Source organism: Chroicocephalus ridibundus, chromosome 8 (assembly GCF_963924245.1).
Source record: "Chroicocephalus ridibundus chromosome 8, bChrRid1.1, whole genome shotgun sequence".
Classification (NCBI taxonomy): domain Eukaryota; kingdom Metazoa; phylum Chordata; class Aves; order Charadriiformes; family Laridae; genus Chroicocephalus; species Chroicocephalus ridibundus.
This window is the reverse complement of record NC_086291.1, coordinates 47,858,857-47,882,591: the sequence shown is the minus strand read 5'-3', so window position 1 is coordinate 47,882,591 and position 23,735 is coordinate 47,858,857. Positions and strand designations below refer to the sequence as shown.

The window sequence follows — 23,735 nt, the reverse complement described above, 5'->3', positions numbered from 1 at the left end:
CCTGCTCCTGAATGCTCACACTTTTGCAGTATATAAGTGTGAAAGTTTGCTCTTTTCTGTTTTACAAAGTCTACGAACGAATAAAACTTTCTTAAGCATCAGAGGCTTCATCACTAAAAGGTTTTTGTCTGGAAAGAATATTTTTTTTTTTAAGATGAAAAGGTTTCTTCCTAAATGTCTCCTGTTTCTGGCCTCTTGCCTCTTATCAACATTTCTCTGTTAAGCAGGTGCACCTACTGGGACCTCATCATAACTAGTCACTACACAAGAATAAGGACTGCGAATAAAAGTTAACGATACATCAGTGAAACAGTTCATCACAAGTCGAGTGTCAATGTCAAAGCAAGGATCTGCAGAACTTGGAGCTCCACTAGCTCCACATCCATGTTCTCCTTAATGTATGTGGACAAACTCTGCGCATTGCTTTGACTCTATCTGCTCCTCTTTTAACTCTCTTTAGACAAAAATTTGAAGAAGTCAGCCAATTTGGTGGGAAGAGTCAAGTAAATATTTTTATGGCTGAAAAATACAAGAGGTTCTTGCCGGCAGTATTTGCACAGCACCTTGGAAACACTTACCGGAGTCAATCAGTCGGGAAGCATAAAACAATAACTGGCAATTTAGGTGACCAAGTAGAAAGCACAGAACAGTAATTTGACAATCCTGAGTGTAACAGTTGCAACAAGTAATTTGTGAGCAATCTCTAGGCTACAATATATCTCCATAAACCACTCACTGAATAATTCTTTGTAATAAGCAAGTTCATAAAACCCAAACCTGCACAGAGCAGTTTCATTCCCTGCCTGCTGCAGGCCAGCAATCCCAGCCTCCACTGAGTTTGCAATGAATTTCCAATTGACTGCGATACAACCCTGACTTCACTCCGTTTCCATCAGTATCTCTATTCTATGAAGGGTTACACAGTATTTAAAAAAACGGAAATAATTAACAATTGGCTATTTAAGCACTATGTCTATATTGTACCAGATAAACATCTGTTTTTTTAAAGACAGGATCTTTAGAATCAGGGCAGTATGTTTACCAAGACCTCCTTTTGTCGGGCCGAAAGCCTTGAGGGCTACTCCCCCACCCCCAAAACGGAGTTGAAGCTTGAAAAGGGGAACAATGTCAAAAAGAAATAGCACCTAATTAGTCTGTCAAGATGAGGAAGATTTCCTCCTGGTATGACAGGGAGCATGCAGAAAATGCAGAATGCACAATTCCTGCTGTTTCAAAAGGCTACAAAAAACCTCAGTATAGATAAAAACAATGGAAGAAAAGAGAGGGAGAAATAAAAACTGTAACCTGCTTTCCAATATGTTTAAACTGCGGCATCCTGAATGCAAACGTTATGAGGTCAAAAGCAGAATTCTTATCTTTAATTCGCTTACTCTGAAGAAAATATTATAAACACAATACTATCCTAATAATCCCCTAAACTTTAATGCCAATGCACAAATATCAACCATATCATAAAGAATTTCTCTCTTGACTGGATTTGTTATAGTGAGATTGGGCTTATTTCACATGCAAAAGCCAAAGCTGTAAGCAAGCACACAAATTGAAATGCTTTTAGTAGCTCCGCCCACTATGCTAAATGCTCTGAAGTTAACAAAGAACATATGGAAATCTTACTTTTAAAGTATGATTAGTGTTTGTCACTTATATCTCCATACGCCCTACAGGAGAGGGGGGCACCAGGCGAGGTGAGAGCGGAGCATGGTGAGTGTGTGCACGGACGGACGGACAGCCCCGCACCGTGGGATCACCAGCTGCCCCTCGGCGAGGACAGCATGGGCTCCGACCTTGGGAGGACAGGGATGGCATTCAGAGGAGAAAACACTGGTGACACGGCCATGGAAAATAAGCCAGCACTGAGAGATGCAGTTAAGTGGATTTGTCCCTGCCATTTCTGTGGGTCTCTAGGAGCTGCGCTGCAAGTCATCATGAGACCAACCAGCTCTACTGGAAGGATTTCTGATGGTCCATGTTACCACAATTGTTTCCAATGTATGCTTAAACAGTTTTATGCTCAGTGTGCAAGTAAACCTGGGGCAGATAACTGGTATGCTGCCAAAAAGGTCGGACAATATAAAGTTTAGAACATTTACTGTGTAGGAAAAATTGTACAGTATTTTGACTGTGTCTTTCAAGTTAAAAGTCCACCTTGGAATATTATGTTAAGCATGGCCCTTCTCAATCAATAGCAACTTTATGGGAACCAAACGTCCATGGTGTTCAGAATATTCCACATGAGATGCGGTTGAAAGCTGATGAGTATACACATTTTATCTGGTCATTATTCCACCTCTGTATGGACATAACTTGATTTTTCAAGCTTTACAATAGATGCCCCATACTCTACATAATTTCTTTCTGCTTCCTTCATATGTAATTTTCCCAGTATACCCATTTAATCCTTTAGTCATATCACATCTTTGCATTATGTTTAGAGGAAATTCCTCATGATTATTTCTTCTCGTCCACCTTTTCCTAAGTGTTAACATCCACTAGTTTGGAAAAATGTTACTTTCGATCTTCTAGAAATCCATCTTTCAGAGGAAGTCTTAAAAAGCCTTAATGCTTCTCAATATTTTAATGATGCAGGTCAGGGAGCAAACTCTTCCAATGTCCCAAAAATTAAAAAAACACCAACACTAAAATTATTTTTAATGTAGGAAACTTGCAGAGTCTATTTTTTGCAGTAATGACTCTACTAGGAATTGCCTTGTTTTGACAACAGTTCCATACAGTCCCTTGTGAGTACATGACTTGAGAGGGACTTCCAAAGACTTTCCTGTGGGTATTTTTTCACCACTCTTCACTTACAATATCTTTTAAGAAACACTGGAACAGCTTCTACAAGGACAAAAATGTAATGGCTTCCTCTCATGATCACAACTCAAGTGGTTTTGTTTCTTTTTATATAACATAAGTAAAACAGGGAGAAAACTGCAAATGATAGTATGCAGAGATGTAGCATGAATTCACCACAGACAGACTCAATGATATGAAAGCTGACATTTTGCCATCTGTTTGTCTCCAATAAATGTCTTCCCTAGAAGATTTCTTGTCCCCTCAACTCCTCTTTTCCCAACACCCACATGACTGAGCAGTCTCCGACCTGGGAATGCTGCTGGGCCTGAGTGGCTGAGCTTGAAGCCATCTCATCTACATGCTGCTGCTGCTGGAGCAGCTACAGCACACGTTACAGCTTCCACCATGGCCAGCAGATCGCAGCCAGTGCTGCGCCTACAGGGTATGCAAAGGGACACGCAGTGCAGAGGACACCTGGGTGTCCACCGCAATAGCATCTCACTGGGTGTTTCTACTGTGCTCAAATCTCGGGATCTGCGTACTAGATGACTAAAGAAAGAAAAGGAAATGGGGATTCAAACTTTCCAAGTGACTGAAGGCAAATGTGAGTCCCTTCTATACAGATTTTCAAGTTACCAAATCGTGCTATTGACCTGTGGGTAAAACAGGGCCAACAATATCTATCCAACTTAAAAGGATGTTTCCTGCCATAATTATTTTATAATATGACACAGGATCTTGGATGAAAGGACACAAATGTTACTATTTATACCACTGAAAATGAAGCGTGCAACTCAGTGTTCTTAGAGAGCAATCAGATTTCTAATTACTTTACCTGTACCTCAATTTTCATCTCCTTCCTAATTCCTGCCCCACCCCATAAATTATTGCTACTTCAAACCTTCTCACTTATCGCACCTTCCTGAACTGGTGGACAATCTGGCTTGTATACCCTACCAAGACCAAAAAACATCCTGTTTTGTCCCATATGGCTGTTCTTACTGCATCTTCCTATCATCTTCAACCTATTTTGTTCTCCTTTGCAGCGACAACCTAGCATTGTTTTCCAAAACTGAGCAGAAATAAAAGACTACAAGAAAGCAAATTGTCAAGCCGAAGGAGTGAAGGCTTTATGGCTCCCCTCATGCTTCACATAAAGCAAAAGGAACATTTGAAAGTTCGCTGTAATGTCTAAAAATTTTAAGTGCAGCCCATTTGCATAGAAGATGCACGTTGCTATTTCAGTCGCTACAGTTCACATGCAACTGTTGGGTTGAACTACTTACAAGCAAAAAATAGATCTTCCTAGTCTGTGTGCTTCAGAATACTGAAGTGTTTAAAAAAAAAAAAAATAACAGAGTATGGCTGAGGGAAATTTGAGCCAAATGAACCACCAGATATTTCACATGAGCAGCAAGGTACGTGCTGCTGGGAGCTGGGTGGTTAAACTATTCCAACAGCCCGGATGATGTATCAGTTTTTTCCCTAGTATTTGGGTATTGGGCGATTTCCCTAGTATTCCCTAGTACTGGGCAATTCACCAGTGCAGCAATACTTTGTGATCCATTTTCTTACTGATCGACAAACTACCATCGACCCAGTGTACAGCATGCCAAGGAACAGCATGTGCCGCAGTGGGAAAAATGCATGTCTGAAAAGGTGATTAAACCGATACACATCAGCAGAACTGGGCTGAAAGAGGTGGAGATTCTGGGAACATGTTCCAACCCTTCGGAAGTTAAGGTCTCTCCACCCTCTGAGAACAGGGATGGGCTTGCGATGCTCCTTACTAAAAACCATTCAGCAACACCTCTAAAAGTATCCGGAACCCAGAAGCCAGAATGAGGACAACACAACTGTGAAGAATAGCATTAATGAGGACAAAAAAAAACAGCACAAGAAAAGAACCCAGATACAAAACAAACTTTTAATGGCCTTTTCTTGAGCTGTCTATTTTGCCTGTGAGCTCCAGATTCCTCTAAGATGTAACAGTATCCAGCCTTCACAGCATGTTTACACTGTTTCCCAAATGACTACTGTGACAAGGTTCCTATAAAAAAACCCCAACCTTTTTCCTGCCTGTCATTGTAGATGTCACATTTGACCGTCTTTATATTTTATAATACATCAGCCAGGTGCTGCTCCTGCCAAAAAACCAAATCTTCCGGGTGTTCCAAATTGTAATAGCTTATACAACTACCGTGTTATTCTTTTCCTTTTAATAGCCTAAGACACTGAAAAGAGAAGAAAATGGAAGTGTTGCCCACTAAGTACTATGAAATGACTCCAGCCACTGTATGCAATTTCATTTCATACATCCAGCTCTCTAAGGAAATAATGCTTCTCCAGCTGAGTTAAGGAGCCATTTTCACGTCCATTCCCTTTTCCGAAGCCACTAAAGAAAAATCAGAGCGATGCACTTTTTAATGACTTTGGCATAACGAAAAGAAAACTTCACTCTATAAAAGGAAGCCTGGTTTCTCTCCTTATTTGGCAGTAAAACATGTACTGATTGTGAACAAGGCTTGAATACAAAGTACATTGTAATTGAGCCGTATAAGCATTTCAGTTTTCAGATGGCATTTCTAATTTTTCTCTTTTTGTTGTATGATCCAAAGACTATGATGACTTAAAATTCAGAGTTTCCAGTTGTTTACAAAGCAGACTTAGACAGTTGAAAAGCTTATTGTTTAGGAGCCATTATTTATCCACATATTAAAATAAAAACGAGCAGCAAGGGTTATACATTGCTTTCAGTGATATTTAAATGCTGAGCTCCTGTATTATTACTTCACTTGTTTTGAGAAAAACACCTTGGAACAGCAAAATTATTATTGTACATGGGGCGGCAGTCAGTCTAGTCCAATGTCCTGTCCCTTATCATGGCTTTAACTAGCCATTTTAAATAAAAAAATCCTGTTCCAGTCTGTTTTGAGATAGGATGTCCCAAGAGAGTTTTCTCCTATTGCCCAATAACTTGGAGACTGGCCTGTGTCCCAAATCCTTTCCAAAAGCTGCCTTTTTTTTTTTTTTTTTCGAATTTTGTTGCTAAACCTTGAGTCTGTTGCTTCTCTTCTAGACCCTACTAAGCTCTTGGCCATACCATTCCCCCCATGGGATATTTCTTTTCCACAGGGCTATGACAAGGCAAAGTAAATGGCAAAATTAAAAAAGTAACTGGAAAAATTAATAGAAAAAAAAAAATCATCCCTTACTCTTAAATGAGCAAGTCACCAAATTTGGCTGTGGAAATTCCCCAAGCAAAGGTCACAGGAGGTTGAGAGAATATCGTAAGGAAGCACCACTAGCTGCCTCTTCTCTGCTCCCGGGAGCAGACGGAGCAGCAGGACACGAGGTGACAGCCTAGACGGGCCTTCGGTCTCATCTCATGCTTATACAAGGTGTTTCAGCCCAGAGGATTTCATTACTCTAACTACAGGAATAAACCTCACCAGCATGATCACAGCTTACACACCTTGGGCATAAAATGAAAGTCAATTGGAAGCCGTGTGTCAAATGGGCAGAGCAGACGGTACATTTACCAGTTTAGGCAAGACTGAGTTACTGAAACACTGAAACTGAAAGATCAGGCAAGAGATCTTCACATTAGATACACTTTCTCTCTCAACAGGTGGATGTAGAACTGGAAATTCACCTGCAGCACTAACAGCAGGCTAACTGCTTTTTGATCAGCTTTTGACACCAATAGAATTAATTTTTACCAAACACCAATATTACTCAGAGGCTTCTGCAGCTGCTGGCTTGAGTCCTGTCTCTACAGTTATCGGGGCTATGCAGGAGGAGGGGAAGCACTGTATCTCCAGGATAGAAATTCTGGGGAGCTGCCAAGGGGCAACGTGAAAGGATCCATTCATCCAGTGGTCAGCAGTGGGAATGCTTACGGGACTCAGGGACTACAAAACCACAGCAGACAGGGACGGCAAAACTGCGCTCGTGTCCCACATTATGTTCCCTGATGCACAGACAATTTATGGGAGAAATCCAGGAGAAAAAATAAAACACATCAACATGTTGTAATAGGCTAAAAGGTATTTAATTGTTTATACAGTCAAAGGGAACCACTGAACTAAAAAATGGGTTGTTGTTCCTGTGAGGGGAGGACAAGTGGCACATTAGCTCATTTCATTATTAAATTAATACCAGATTAGTCTGTTTAATTGATCTAAATTGTTCTAACCCAGCTGAGGTTGGCATGTTCGAACCAGCTTGATGCAGGCATGTCATAATTCATTAGTTATTTTCCTTAGCCAGCTCAGGGAATTTGAGAAGAATCAGGTGCACCAGAGGAGCAAAAAGGTGCTAGAGACGGACTGCTTTTCCCTGGCCATTTCTTTTCCCTTTTCTACTTTAACTCTGCTGTCGATCACTATTGCCAGCCAGAGCTGAGCCTGCCAATCACTCTGACACGTTGCATTTCCCAAACCAGAGACTCTCCTGTGAAAACTGTTGACTTGGATTTAAATATTACTCCTCGCAGTATTATTTTTTACTACCTGCTATAGAATTTCTGCATGCACAAGACAAATGGTTGTGAGGACTTCATTGAAACAGGAACATGACAGAATTGATAAATCTAGTGACAAGAGCAGCCAAAAAATGAGAGAGACCTGTGCGTTATTCTGCCCACCCACTGCACTGAACGCACGGTGCGATGTGTCACATTCTCTGTGTATACTATCTGAACCCAGCCTTACAGCACGCTTGACTTTTTACAGAATAAAGAGATGACCTGGTGACCCAGGCAGAATAAAATAATATTTTTAGGTGTGAAGCCAATCGTACTCAGCTTATGGAGTTGCTGGAACTGTTGCAAGACTGCTATTACGGTACAAAACTAGAAATAAAGAGGAAAAGCAAAACTATCAATACAGAGAAAAAGAGGACCACTGCAATCAGATGGGAAAGATCTTCTACCTGCAGAGATTGTTTAAATCTTTGGGAACATGGTGTTTGGTCACTGCTGATCCCTCAAACCACAAAGCTGTCAGTATTAGTGATGCGTTGTGGGAAACACGGCGTGTTCTCTTTTCCCTGAGACCTACGCAGTGTGGATGAAGAAGGACATTCATCCAAGGACTTCAAAACTGCAGCAGATCGTGATAACCCTCCAGCCACCATCCTCACCCTCGCTAGCATGTGCAGGCTGGTAGAGGCTCCCACATCTTGCAGAGATGCTCTGCTTGTACAAAGCTTTGCTGCCAACCCCGGCTAGCGCAGGTCTCAGTCACCAGCATGGCTGGGACTGGGAAGTGCTGTTGTGTGGGGCAATTACTGCTTGGCTCCTGAAACATCGATCTTTGCCAAGCCCCAAGGAGGGAGCGAGCATCAGTCTACTTAATGTCTCCCTCCCCACAAAAGCATCTTTGCAAACTGACTCTGGGGAGAAACCATTCCGGACCAATAAACAATTACCCTCAGGAGAGGGTTTCCTTCTCATTCACTTTGCTTTCCTGGACTAGGGATTTCTTCAGATAATGCCGGAAAACCATCACTATGCAAAAACTCTCAGCGCCATGGTTAAAATAAGATGAGGAAAGGAACAGCCTACCTTGCGTTGTCCCTCCCATGTGATTTCAAGAAGTTCATATCACGATATCTGGACAGGAATGCTACTAGCTGGTCATTTGTCCTGCAAAAGAAAGAACAAAAGATGCCCAAATTACACTGCGAAAACCACTATGTTTAGAGTAATTTATATACTTATTGTTCTCACTTGGAGACCATCCACGGGCTCTCTGAAGGAGGCAGTTGCTGAAAAAACTTCCATCCTGCTGGTAAACTTTATTGCCTCCCTCTACTTAGAGAAGCGTACTTGGAAAACAGTACAGCTTTATTACATCTTAACAAATTTCCTATCAGCTCTTGGCAGATGTTTTAAGCATTGTAACAGAGTATGTATTAAGTAATCCTGCTCAACATTTTTTAAGTATGAACATTCAGCTGTGAGATGACTCGATTGATAGTCCCATTTTACATGCTTTGCTAGATCTTTCCTAGGGAATCTGGTTAAGTATCTATCGGCATTTTATTTGTTTTCATCCTTGTAATAGAGAAGAGGCCAAGGTTGGAATGCATAAAGCAAGAGAATTTGGATGTCAAAATCCCAATATAATTAATAGGCACAAAGGAATTTAGAAGGTTAATTCCAATTAGTTTGACTGGCAACCTGACACCAGTATTTTCAAAATTTCAGCTAACATGTCCAAGAATGTATTTATGCTTGACAGCTTTTGTGGTCTGTTATTTCTTTAACAATGGAGCAAAAACGCTCTCTATTTATCTAGGTCAGCATATTTAGGAAAACTGAATAAACCCTATTAAAAAGATCCTCATCTCCTGAGTTGCATTCAAAACTACAAACCTATAGATACACCACCATTTAAGCAATGGTCTGTAATGGAGTCGACGGCAGAAAAACTAAAGATAAAACAATTGCCAATAGTATTGTATCTTGAAAACATCTCATTACTACAAGCCACAGAAACCCAAGTTAAACTGGAGTCATGTACAAAATGCATTTAACTTCTGGGGTCAGGCTGCAACAACTTGGAAACGTTATCAGCCTAGTAAACTATCTTTGCATCTCATAGAACCAAATTATTCTGTCATCACAAGTAGTATTTCATTACTGAACTGATGAATAAAGAACAAGTTAACCATTGATTTTATCTGGACCAAATGAAGTATCTGCCCATCAACCAGTTGTTCGACCAGGCTGTAGGAGCCTGAGACCCTCCTTCTATGCTCACTCATGTGAGCTGTAATACCTCCCAGGGTCAGACTCTGCATCTCAATTTAGCAACCTCAGAAAACTGCTTTCTGTATAGTAAGCCGTGCAGATTTTCACATTTGCTGCTCCAGTGATTCTCCGTCTTACTGGGATGAATAGGCATTTAGCGAATTTACTTAGCAATGCTTCCACATGAAATGGTTTCAATGGCTGACATCTTCGGGTGAGTTTCTAGGCAAAAACGGGCACACAGAGATGATCTTTAGAAATATAACCAAGTTTGGAAGTGCTTGAACTTTAATTCCCTTACAGGATAAAAATCAAATCAACTAAAGTAACAATCCACACCACTCAATAAAACATCATCATTTCTAGATTGATCACCAACCTGTATTTCACTATTTAGCAGTGTTCTATCAAGTGTATTTGGACTCAGGGCTGCCATACAAACTTTTCAATGCTTCTCACTTTTTAGATAATGCTTATAAATGCCTACATGATTTTTAGCTCTCAAAATAATTAATAATTGACATTTTCTCACTTCTTGAAAACATTGGTGGCATCTTAGTCCTACTTTTAATTTTTATTTTTTTTTTCAAAAAGAACTCATACTGAGTTATACTCTTTGTCAGTTAAGTATGCTTCTTTTCATGTGTTGACGACATGGAAATAAAACATTGCATTTCCATTTGGTAAAAGTTTCTAGTTATTTGACATTTAGATTTATGCGGTCAACCAATTCTGTGCTCAGCATGGGAGCACACTGAATTTCTATTAAGCTTTCATTCAAACTGCTTCTTCTGGCCCCAATATCATGAGGATGCTGCACATCACCTCCCAATTATTCCACCACATGACATTAAAAAGAAAATCAAAGGTATTGAACATGCCATAGATGCTAATTCAGTTGCTAAAATCCTCCTCACCTTTCAAAAAACTTTGCCTTCGGGGGTATATTTCCTAAACGCCTCCGGCACAGATTGCTACCACACTTCTTTACGTACGGCGGCAGCATGGCAGAGCCTCTGGCAGCAGCTATTTACAGTGCCTCTGGCACTCCTTCTGAGAAATACTAAAGACATGGGCCTATTTTTTCTCTAAGTAAGGCAATGGAAAGCCGAGATTTTCAGCTGAAGACATCACTGGGAGCAACACCAACTCCACACTGCCAAATTAACTTCTGCTATAGCTTCACAAATTTCAGGGATAATTCACTGAGCATGAATCTGGTACAAAATCTTTTACTAACCATCATGGTATAACAGAAAGTAACAAGTGCAACATATTTCTAGTATTTCCTTCCCAAGAAGGAAATAAAAAAGTCGTGGGGATAGGGAGAGTAGTTCATGCTACTCTCTCCCTACATCAAAACACGCTAATATACGTATTAAATTCCTATCAGTTTCCCTAGAGTGTAACACAGCACGACTAGCGATTGAGGAAAAAGCCTTTCCACAGTTGGTGCATGAGGCTGCAGCTGAAGGATGCATACACACAGCTCTCACTTTTATTTCCTTTTGTTGTTAAACTCACTTAGAGGGCAAGGCACCAGGGAGAAGGATTAGCCAGCTGGCTACCTGTGCCATTAGCAGGGAGGGAGGGTGACACGAGAGGAGAGAGGCTGAGAGAAAACGTGCAGTTTTCAGGTGTGCAGCACGCAGAGAAATAGGAAACTAATCCTCCAGTGAACTCAGAGTGTGGAGAAAGCCTGTGTGTGTGGGAAGGCTTCCATGAGAAGGTGACAAGTGAAGACGACTGACGGGGAAACAAAGCGTTTTTGACTTCACTGATGTAGATTTGGTGTTAAGCAAGGGCAGGTCTGCAAGCTGGGACAGAGGGTCCATCTCCACCAGAACTTAATCAGGTCCTGCTGCTCCCCTCCTGCAGCAAGGGTGAAGGGAGGTAGCAGGGGCAGCGTGCGGTGCCTGCCCGCTGAGAAGCCACAGAGCACAATTCAGCCAAGCCTCCCGCAGGGTTGGGTTCAGAGGATGGGAGCACTTGGCCAGGCAGACTGGGGGCTCTGGAGGCTGCAAAAGCAGCTCTGGGGCTGCCAGTGACTCAACCCTCAGCACTGCTCAACCTGGGGATGTGGCTGAGCCCCTGGACTGGGGCTCAGTCTAAGGTTAGGGTCAACATTAGATTTAGAGGTCTCAGGAAGAGAAAAGGGAGTCCTATAGCAAGAAGGGAACTCAGAAGATATTGCCAAAGCAAAGCAAGGTCTGCTACTAGTGTTTTGTCATGAGCAGCCTCTGGTCTGGGACTGAGGTGTCCCAGCACATGAGCAGGCTAACCAGGCATGCAGTAAGCACACATACATGCTGACCATTGCAATTATTTCAGAATATGGTGTATACGCTGGGGACTGAAATGGAAAACTGGAAAGAGAAACACTGACTTTGTGTTTGCATTGTCTGAAGGCACTGGCAGGTCTGCCCAGGAAGTGGCACGAGCGCGTCCCCGCACACAACCACAGCCGAGCACTGCCGAGAACAAAAGGCCATGCTGTGCTTGCTGGTTTTAAGCAAACCCTCCAACTTCTGGTGACTAATCCAAGCAAAGAGCAGAGATCCCCTTAATTTACAGCTGTGAAAATAGATTAGGAAAGTCTTTGGAGAATCTGAGAAAAGAAAAACAAGCTATTGTTACTTTTGGAAGATAGTGAAGGCAAATATAAATGTCCTTGATTCAGCAAGGTACTTTAACACATGGGCAACTTGAAGGATGTCAGGAATAGCAATCGCTTCAATGGGACTATTCATACATCAAAACTTATACAATTGCATAACAATTTGGCTAAGTTAAATCAAAAGTTCATAAACTTTTGGCAGCACACAGGTATGGAAACAAGATAGTTTGATTCTGTGTAGGAATCAGATGAAGGAAAGAGCAACCACTCAGATTCTGGGGTTGAACTCTGCCATTCGGGTACTGCATGGGTTGCCCACTGCATGATGAGAGCTCGGTGTCCCTCTCCAGAGGGGTATTTCAGACACGCTGGTGTTGGTCTGCCTGTCCCAGCGTAGACCCTGGACTGGAAACCAGGGGGCTGTCCAGGCACAGAGCTGTCTGCGGCTCTGCAGACAGATGGGACCCTGCTAATTAAAATATGGAGCAGTGACAGTAAGGAAAACTTCCTGAGGACCACAGATTGCTGCAACCCAAAAAGCCACCGACTTAACTGAAAACCAGCCCAAACTCCAGAGCCCACCCACAACAATGCTGCGGCAGAAGCAGGGCTGCCAAAAATCTCTTTTGGTTTCTGTTCTGCTTCATCAGGCGAGGTTGCGGGTAGGAAGGTTCAGCTTGCCATCTGCTTCAAGTGAACTCACCAGTGAAGTCTTCCAAAAATGTCATTTCAGGTAAATCCCCGGACTGGGTTTAGAAACCATTTCATTTATCAAGAACAGACAGGGCAATCCTGTTTCAGACTTCGTGAAAAGTGCAAGGGGCTGCAGTGCACCTGCATGCAAAGTACAGATCATCTCTCTCTCTCCTAGTCACTTAATCTCTGATCTATCAGAAAGGTAAGGCTAAATAAAAGTTTTTAGACGTTATGAATATATACAGCATTTCCACTTGGAAAGCAGCTCTCATACTGGAGAATTCTTTTGTTACTGGTGCAAGGTTTGAGACAAAATCGAATGAAATCTATGGAACTCTCTCCTATGGTCTTGATGGGCTTTAGAGCTCTATAGGCAACTTCATTATCTTCATCCCTGCTTCATTTGCAGTGCCCAGGGAGGCTTTTTACTGCACTGGCTCTTGCCAGGTTGTTCTCAGCACTTCATTCACCAGGAATACCCCACATTGTTCCAACTTATAAGTCTGTCATGAACTTACCCTGAACAACATGCACTAGCAGGAGCTAGGGACAGCCGCAAAGCTGAACCCAGGCTAAATTCCATTTCTAACCATTATTTTCTTCTCTTTTCCTGTGTGCCTGCTCTTACATGGAAATATCAGCACTGAGAAGTGGATTCTGCTACCCTTTCCAGGCAACTGTAACTCACGTGCATCACAAATGTGGTTACTTGTAAATTAAAATGTTGGAATATGAAAAGGTAGAGCACAACAATTGAAGTGTGGTTTTAAAATTGTTTAAAACAGACCTGCTCAGTCCTGGTTCCACACTTCTCCAGAAGTGAAGGGGAAAGCCTGCTGGAAGCAACATTATCTTGGTCTCTTAGCAGTTTCTCTCCCCAAGCACTACTCTGATTTGAATGTGATTTTTGCCTTTAGTGCTTTTGTCTCTGTTGTAATCTTAATGTGTGGATGACTTTTTTTTCTTACACATTTTCCAATCTGACAGGTAAAAACAAATACAAATACTTTTTTTATTGCTACATACATGGGACAAAAGGAACTTCTCATTACCCTGCTTACTGACAGACTCCCAGCAAAAGAAATGTCAGTGTGACTAGGTTGTGACAGTTCACAGTACTGATCACAGTAAGCAATTGCTATGTTAACCATGCGACATTACCGCGATGACATGCAACAGCCAAACTTTTCCCCAGCACACCATCCCACCGCAGTTAGGAAAGTGCACAATAGTTGTCAGCTGCAGTGACCAGCAATCACCAAACTGGGAGTCCTTGCAACTGAGCACACACCAGTACCTACAGCGTGGCTGACGATGCTTCTGCAGACACAGCTCTGAGATTTTTTTCATATATTTTCTGTATTTTGCAATGACAAAGGCTTTATTCCCTCGAAGAACAACACTAAAGTGCTGAACTGAAACAGCTGCACTGCAGTGACTGTGAGGGTGCTGTGCCGTGACACCAGCAGCTGGGGCCTGAAGGGCAGCTCCTGAATTCAGGCATCAGGTCTCACCAGGCACCCACAGGCACATCTCCACGCCGGACCTTACGCTGGCTTTCGGTGCAATTCGAACAGCCTAGGTTAGTACAGAACAACATACCCAATTGGCAGGAGACGGCACACTGAAAACGGATAAAATTTTTAATCATGTTTAATTTAGCATTATCTAAAGGCAAGCCTGCTAGCTGCTGCGCGAGATCTTACAGCTGCAACACAGAGGGACGTGAGCACAGGGAGGGGCTCAGCCCTTGCTGTGGTGAACAGCACGCAGCTAGCAAACACAGTGGTAGTTCTGCTGTGGTGTGGGGTGCTGCTGCAGAGGGAGGAAAGTACCACAAAAGCAGCTGAACAGACAAAAACCAGAGTAACAAACACAAAGGCGAAAGCATTTGGGAAAGTAGGGCAAGGAGGCTAATGTGGTCTGAAGCAGCAATGAAGGGCCTTTGAAGCAAGGATGATGAAGGCAAATATATAGTCAGAAGAGGTAAGTCAAAACTGTTAAAAACTCTTTCAGTGCCCAAAGCTTTGATATTTCCACCCATAACTGCCTGACTCCTCTCCACAGTTTCCTTACCCAGAATCGCTGTGTCTGTGTGAAGGCACAGCTCTGCAGAGCCCAGATGTATAGCAACCCCAGCAGCTCTTTGCCAAGAAACTATTTCTAAAAGGTCCCTAGAGAAGAAAAAGACTTCAGAGAAGAAAACTGGAATTATAGGGCAAACTAATCTACTCAGAGTTAAGGAAGATATTACTCCATAGTCAAACAGGCAGATGTGCACACAAGAGTGGAGTGTGTGTGCCTGGGAGTGGAGGAGCTGGGTGCCTTCGATTTTGCTACCTTCTTTTCAATAAATTCTAATAATTATGATTAAGCTCATTGATTCCAATAAAGGATTAATTTAATCTTAGTTAACACATTATTGTAAAGTATTAGGACATGCCACAAGACTCCTGGGCAGAAGGAGAGTTCCTTCTCTGACTATTCCTAGCATGGGGCTATCCCGCCCTTGCTGCCCTCTCCCTCTATCGTGTTCAGACCAGCCCACCAGCTTCTGGAAGCCGCCAGCAGCCCTGCATCACCGCCAGGCGCTGAGGAGGTGGGGAGGAAGGAAAGCAATCCAGGAGATTTCTTCTTCCAGAAGAATTATTGCCAATTCACACCTACGCCTGTATAGTGTCCAGTGCACTTGGAAAGTTTCGCTCCTGCGTCTGCTGGGGACACGGCAGCACTTGGCAATGAAGCTGGGTGGGATCCTCCTACTCCAGTAAGGGACCCTGATCCACACTGGCCCTTCTGCCATGGCAGCTGGCACACGTGTGTGGGGGGGTGTGCACAGCATGCACAGGTAACCTAACAAAAGGACACAGCAGTGGAATGATTCGGCAGAAAGAAGCAAAAACCTACAAGACCTCTTCCAGAAGGAAATGCTAATAGCAAGATGATCAACCACGCAAATGCAGCACAACAATACAGAAATAAACCCTCTCATCGCAGGGTTCAGCTCTCATAGCTTGGATCTGCAGCCTGACCCTCTCACCGAGGCTCCCAACTGCTCCCTCCCCAAAGTCAACGTAGTGCAAGGGGAGGCTCCGAGGAGCCTGACCCTGGCTGTAGCAAGAAAAAAAAAAGATTCTGCCATCTAAAAATGCAAAGAAAGGGGAAGGCTATATTTAGCCCTCACTATCTATCACAGAACAAATATTACCATGGCAGGCATTTCTCAGAGAAGCGGATTCCCATAACAGCAGTCATTCGTAAAACATACCATAACAATGAGAACGACAGATATGATTTCAGAGACCAACTGCATGTGGAAGGCCCTAGGTGGCTGTTAACACCTCTGCTTTTACAACAGTGTTGTCTTAACTGGTTTGTTTTGTCTTTCAAGTCAGGTTTAACAGAGGAACAAGATAATGGAAGAAAACTACTGCCATAGCAGCTTAGCTCGCTCGAGTACTTGAGAGATTAAAGTTCTGCTCCAGCAACAGTGCTGCCATCTGGGCTGGGAAGTCGAACCCGCGTATTTCAAAGCATTAGCTTTCTGCATTTTGATGCTCCAGGCATTGATCAGTCATCATACGGGATGCAGCCACTCTCAGTGCAGCTCTGCCAGTGTTGTATGACTCTCAAGACATTTTATTAGCAATACAATCATCTTTGCTGTACTTTCAATTACTGCTTCCCATCCAACCATTGTCTGTTTCCCATGGAAAAGAAAAAAGAACTAACGTAGTCACAAAAGAGTGAAAGTCTTCTTTAAATGTCACACTGCTGAATAAACCTCTTCCCAGGGAGTACATAAACGCTTGGGTACAAAGAAGATCTACTGAGAGAAAAAGAATATACTCCGTCGTCTGCTTCCTGAGACACTCCACAACCTATTTTCTATAAATTCAAGGCTTCAGATGGCATTCATAAAATAAATAAATAAGCCCACTGCTGACAAGCAACAGCACATGCTTAAATGAAAATCCTAAAGAGACTATATAAGAGAATTCCACCAAGGATTAATGAACAAATGTGATTAAAACTATCTACAGCTCTGGACTGCAGCCAAAACTCTGCCAGCAGTATTTGATATGTAAATGCTTAAAACATTTGCTATGTGCACAGCCGTTGATGCAAAGCCTCTATAGAGAGTTTCTTCATCTAATTAGAGATATTGGTTTAGCAAACTTTGGAGTTTATAAAAACCCTCAACGTCTCATTATTCTTTTAAAATAGAATATTCATTTGTTTGGAATGTTTTCCAGCTATATCCCATGAAACCCTGAAACGCCTTTGGCTAATGAAAAACTCCAGCCCTGTATCAGCTAGTAAGCCCTACAGCTTTTATGATAATAAAATACCACATGCACTCATTAAAACTTTTTAACTTGTTGCTTTTGCTTTCTTTAGCTATTTGCTAGGGATAAAGTAATGTAACTCAATTTCAAATTATTTTATAGTGCAATTTCAACACAAGCATTTAAATTGTCCAGGATCTTATCAAGCACACTATACTATAGTGCTATCACTGTGTCTCTGATCCAGTAAAGCACTTAACAGCGTGTGCTTAACTGTAGCACACTGTAGTTCTTCTAAAATGATGCGACTTTCATGCTATAGTCTCATAAATTAGTTTATGGATAAGTGTCTAGATGTCCCTGCGTTAGGAAGCAGCATGTGGAATGATTACACACAAGCTTAAGAGCTGAGAGCTAACCTTTAACTAATCTTAGATCTCTTAGGTGCACAAGCACACTTCCTAAGGAGACTTTTCCAGGGAGGTCAATCCAGTTGTACCTCAGTTTCTTCATCGCTCCCATAGATACATCACACAAGTCACCGATGGTTTGAGATTTAACTCATTGATGTTTACAAAACATTTTTAAAAAAATCCCCTCAGTCCCAGGAGTGATGTTAGGAACTCATTTGTCTGTGAAAATGACATTTTCTGAGCATCCCTACTGCTGCGATAAAAAGTAAAGAAATAAGAAAAACGTTATCCTGTAATACCATGTCGTATGCAATTCTTTTTTTCCCAATTTTAAAGCAACCTATGTATTTTACAGTAAAATGATGAAATACATTATTTAAAGTATGCTTTTTTTCCTTTCATAAATCTAATTTTATGCAATCGTTAAGCCTAGATTATACATATGCTTAGCAACAATGAATGCACTGAAAAAACACTTGAATAACAAAAGCTTCCAAAGCTTCTTCTGAATGTGTAACTGCACAGAACCTGGTACACATGAAAGTAATCAAAGAAAATCAGCTCATGCAGGCCGAATTATTCCCTAAATAACCTGGTGTTGATGTATTCAGCTCACAGGCATTTTGCTAGAAGGGAAGGAAAAGTTTCACCCTGATTTGTTAAACAATTTTTATTTCTCTACTTCAGTTTATGAATGATCAGCACATCACCGTTAGTATCTTTTTTTTTTCATCTTGCTAGCCCAGAGCTTGAGTGCCTGACAGATAGCCTTTGCTAAAAAGGCCTATAATTGCGTATTTCCAACAAATATTTTTAAGCAAAGGCAGAGATGTGTGCCTAACTTAGATAAGGGCTAGAACCCATGTTAAAGGTATACATTGTAGTAAAGCAAAATTCCTTCCCCACTACATTCACAAAAGATGTCAGTTTAGTTGAACCCCATATATGGAAGAAAGCTCATTTTTTATCAGCGCTGGCAAAAACTGTTTATCAAGCTTTGCCGGCATTCACATTATTCGTATTGGGAAATTAAAATAATGCAGATTGGTAAAGAGAGAATACAGAAATGTGGGGTTTAGACACTTCAAATCATAGCCTAATCCAACATGTTTAGCATTTTTTGATAAGTGACACAGTTTTGAAGCTTACTTAGCATGTTCTCAATTCCAAACATGAGCTGGCTCTCCTAAACTAAGGTGCCAATCCTAAGTAAGCAGATTTTGTTTCCACACTGGTGCATTTACCTGTTCACGAGCAGAAGTTTCTGTTTGTGGGCATAAAAAAAAAAGATAAATCATTGTAAAAGCTATTTAAGAGAGCTGCCACGTTTGCCCGCTCCCCACTTCAGTCTCTGTCTGCCTGGAGTACGAGCAATTTGTTGAGCCATATTTTAGTCTGTTTATCTTGGCTGTGGCACATTTACAGTTTATTTGCAGTCTTTTGTGGCTTTTGATCCCACCAATGCAAATCTGCAAATTGAAAAATTAGCCTAACCTACAACCTTCTGTTTTAATTTTTGTTTTCTGGTAGAGTCAATGGTTAAATATTATCACCTTTGCTGTGGTTAACAGGCATGTAAGGGATAAGCCATATATGTGTTTTGGGTCTCTTTTGCCTTTGCAGACAGCATACAACATTCCCCAGCAGCAGAACGGAAGGTATCTGTCTGATCGGCGGGGGGGCCCATGGAGGGGCTCAGCTGCCGCTCCAGAGCCGGGCCAGGATCCTCAGCAGGAAGGCTACAGCTCAGCTCAACTCCGCTCTCCCCTGAGCAGCAGCATCAATTACTCATTCTTGCCCAGATATCCTCTCCACACCACATGGCAGACTTTCAGAAGACAAGCCAACAACAGTCATTGCTCTGGTTCAAAATGAATTCTTCCCAAATTAATGATACAAAGGGAGGAGAAGCGTCAGTGCAAGCAGGGGCAGGTGAGCTTGCACGTTATCGAGAACTTCATGGGAAACTTGTCACGCGCAGTCAGATGGGTTCAGACAAAGTACAATGAAGCCAACGTTCCCAGTCACTTTAGCTGACTTTCCACTAATAGCTGCCATTAACACTTTGGTCAGCAACTTTCCAAGGTAGCTGCGGTTAGGATAAATGGAAAGAATTGTGATTTTCATGATAAAACTGCACCAGTTAGGTGCATGACATCAATGAGTCCAAGACTGAACATTTTTAACATTTTTCTATTAAGACTGTATGAAGTGACTGAATGCAGAGTGTGAAAGTAACGAACACACACTATCTCTGAAAATTCAGTGGAGAAAGGCTATTTTAATATTATATTGTCAAAGGTCTATCATATTTTACTTTTCCACCTATAAGGAAGTTGAGTGTTGACGTAAATGATCATTTTGATAGACAGCGAGCAGGAAGCAGCAGTGTACCTGAATAGGTTAGCTACACAGCTCTAAGCCACATTGCTATTTACATTGAGATGCATGTTTTAAGTGGATTCACGCCCAGAATGTCTAAGTTTAATTATGTTATTTACTTAATTTTAACCATGCAAGGAAAAAAACACAATGTCTCCAGTGTTATGTTCTCTTTTTTCAGTGTATTCTTATTTAACAACTTCTATGACAATAAGGGTCTTCTCCCACTAGCAAAAATAACTTGTGGAATGACAGAAACATTGGTAAATGTACTTTCTGCCCATTCTTCTACCAGGTGCATGTTGGAAGAAAGCAGTACACAAATTAAGCATTATTTTGTTCCTTAAAATACTCATATTCTTAGTACCCTCAACAGTGAGGCAAGTTCCCTCTTGCAATTCCTTTAATCAATGAAAAACAAACACTTTTTGAAAAACAAACACTTTTTTTTCTATCCTATTTTCAGCTGATAAAGCCCTATGCAAAACACTGCATTTCATTCTGTATTCGTATCTGTAATGCTCCAAAATCAGTGCAGTGCACTCAGTTTATGCTAGTGTAAGCCAGACCATAAACCTGGTTCTGTGTTCTTGGAATGGGCTATGAGAAATCATAATAAAAGTTTTGTGGTGTTTCACAGTTTAGAGGCTAGACTGATTAGGTTCTGAAGGTATGTTGTTAGCATATATAGATAGCATGTTAACAGACCAAAATTAGCACTGTCTTCCTATCATTCTGAGAACTGCTCTGTTTTTCCTTGCTTACGTGCTTCGTAGTAGGTAATGCTCCATAGGAAAAGTTCCTGAGCAACCATTTTTTTTTCCACAAGGCCCATTCATTAATCTGTCAGAGTGGCAGAAAACGTAATTGCTGCCAGTTACAACATGACTTGTTCAGCCTGGAGAAGAGAAGGCTCCAGGGACACCTTATAGCAGCCTTCCAGTACCTAAAGGGGGCCTACAGGAAAGATGGGGAGGGACTCTTTATCAGGGAGTGTAGCAATAGGACAAGGGGTAATGGTTTTAAACTGAAAGAGGGGAGATTTATAGATTAGATATTATGAAGAAATTCTTTACTGTGAGGGTGGTGAGGCACTGGCTCAGGTTGCCCAGAGAAGTTGTGGATACCCCATCCCTGGAGGTGTTCAAGGCCAGGCTGGATGGGGCTTTGAGCAACCTGGTCTGGTGGGAGGTGTCCCTGCCCACGGCAGGGGGTTGGAACTAGATGATCTTTAAGGTCCCTTCTGACCTGAACCATTCTATAATTCTACGACTTCTAACATCTGCTGAAATGTATTTGCCAAAATAATTTACTTTTCACAGTTGCCTTTACCTGATATTACAATAACAAGTCATTCCATTACTGCATCAATGCAGAGATCAATATAGAAAACTACTACATTTAAGAAGCTAACACACAAACTCCTGATGGACCAAAACACAGGCCATCCTCCTGTCGACACTAGGATATCATTGGTAAGGATGCACTACAAAGAGTTAAGACAGACATGAAAGAACTGAGCCCACTTAATATATATTCTGAAAAGCATCTAAAAAAAAAAAAAATAGTGAAAAACCTTGCCTAACCAGCTGCCAATACCCAAGGATATTTAAATATTAAAACCAAACATGATAGATTTTTAGGCTTATCAAAGCACTGGGATTTTATTTAGTACAGAATGATGCTCCCTGTTTTGCGTTTTTTCAGTGTTTGTCTGACATTGCATATTCATGTAGAACCTCATCTGCCTACACGATACATCCCATTTTGATGAAAACAATAATCACTGATTAAATAAGCAACTGGAGTGAGCAGCAGAAATGATCAACAAGTCCATTACTCAAATTAGCGAGGCTTTGGTTAAAAGAAAAAAATCTAGGTATCGGGCTCAGTGGGATCTTTTTGTTTGTTTATATTATGTATACTTTACATGGAATATTTTACATTCAGCAATTTTTTTCACCACCTCCAAAATTAAATTACTGAGAGTTTTGTGTAAAAGAGAAGAAATTAAAGTTAAATATGAGCATAGATTTAAAGCAACCGTTCATTTAATCTAATTTATACATTCCCACATCCATCCGAAATTTTATTTGTACAAGTCAGTAAGAAAACTGATTTGTGCATTAGGTTGAGTAATTATAATAAAGAATGCTCACTTTCTCCCAAGAAAGTGGGAAGAAAGAGACTTTGAGAATGTTTTATGTGAAATTAGCTCAGTCACAAGCAGTATTAACACCGCTGCCTTCTCCACCCTGCTCATCATTGCAGAGCTTCGCCTGCAGATCATGGCGTCTGTCAGTCTGGGGGTGCGATCCTGCTGCCTGGACGGAGTGGAGACCCTCCAGCACCTACAAAGAAACGCGCCGTGTACACGGCACTGCCCTCCTGAGACATCTCACCTTGGGGCTAGGATCCTCCTCATCACATGCAGAAGGATAACATGAGGGTGACACGTGTACAGGTATCACACGCTAGGCTAGGCTGTGTGCCCGGGATGGATCTACCCAGCAGATCCACCTCGGATTTAAAGTCCATCATTATGGGCTGTGTGTTCCTCAATCAGCCTCAACAATCTTGCAACTTCAGACTCATAAGAAATCTTTCCTTTTCTGGATGCAGTTGTTCAGGTGCCATTTTTCCAGCTTAGATGTTGTTTTGGTCATTTCTCAGTTTCTGAAATGCAACTTGCTCTTGCTCTGACTGTGTGCTGCCCATGGGGCTGTGATTCACCCCATCGCCCCACCCTCTCCCATTTGTCATATCAGGAAACGAGAGCCATTCAATCATATCTTCCCCGTATCACTTTCAAAATCAGCACATGCCTGGCAAAACACCAAAGAGCGGTTCGCTGCAGGACTTGAGTGAAAACATTCCTCCCCACACACTTGGCTTGACTCTGAAGCCACCCCGCCACAGCTCCTCTTTGCAGGGCCACCTCCCGGCTCCGCACACGGGAAAGCATGGCAGGCATGCTACCAAATCCAGAGGTCCCGTGCCTTCTGCAAAGCTCAGCAGGCACACTCCCTGCTGTCACACAACACAGTGGCTCCCCAACGCTTCATATCAATAAAGAAATGGAAAGCACTCACACCAAGCTTACAAGCAGCAGGAAACCTGAGACCACTACCCCACTGCTGGAAAAGGGAGCAGGGAAGGCCCTTCTGAGAGGCCACAATGTAGAGCTTAGTCACTCAATATTGGTATTGGGTCTTGCCATCTCCCTGTTTAATTTGCAGCATAAACCCACACAAAAACTGGCCAGCGTAGTCTCACATTGCTCTGAGAGCAGACGATCCTTCTGATGCATCAGGAAAGATTATCAGGGTAAACAAGCTTTTTTTTAATCCCACAATTTCCAAGGAAAAAGCAAGAGGAAATACACACTGATACAATGATAAGCTTCAATCTCTTAACTAGAATTATCCTAAGAAATGAGTGGTGGGACCCCACTAGTAGAGGGGGCCTGTGGTGCTCTCTGCGCCAGGGATGCAGCTGAGAGCCCTTCTTCCTCCTGGCGAGACCGCGCTGCTGAGGCCCTTTCACAAACATCATTTAAAAGTAAAGTGAATTAGAGTAAACCAGGCCCTTCCCGAAGCTCCTTGTGGGCCTGCCACTCCCTTTGATCCCTCAGCCGCTGAATCAACCTGTCGGAGCATATCAATTCAAAGGACCAGAAGGCAAAATGGGGAAAACGGGGTCAGACTAATGGGATTTAACATTAATTCTGCACCAAGCCTGAAAACATGGAAGAACAGGGC

At 42.0% G+C, this 23,735-nt stretch overlaps 1 protein-coding gene across 4 annotated transcripts in view; it reads right to left on the bottom strand.

Annotated features, from left to right (window-relative positions):
• Positions 1-23,735, bottom strand: part of XYLT1 (xylosyltransferase 1) — a 204,800-nt gene that overhangs the window by 36,090 nt on the left and 144,975 nt on the right. For all 4 annotated transcript variants that reach the window (XM_063343929.1, XM_063343930.1, XM_063343931.1 and 1 more), the window contains one exon: positions 8,387-8,467. In XM_063343929.1, the coding sequence (XP_063199999.1) occupies positions 8,387-8,467 (81 nt within the window). The remainder of the gene's footprint in view (positions 1-8,386; positions 8,468-23,735) is intronic.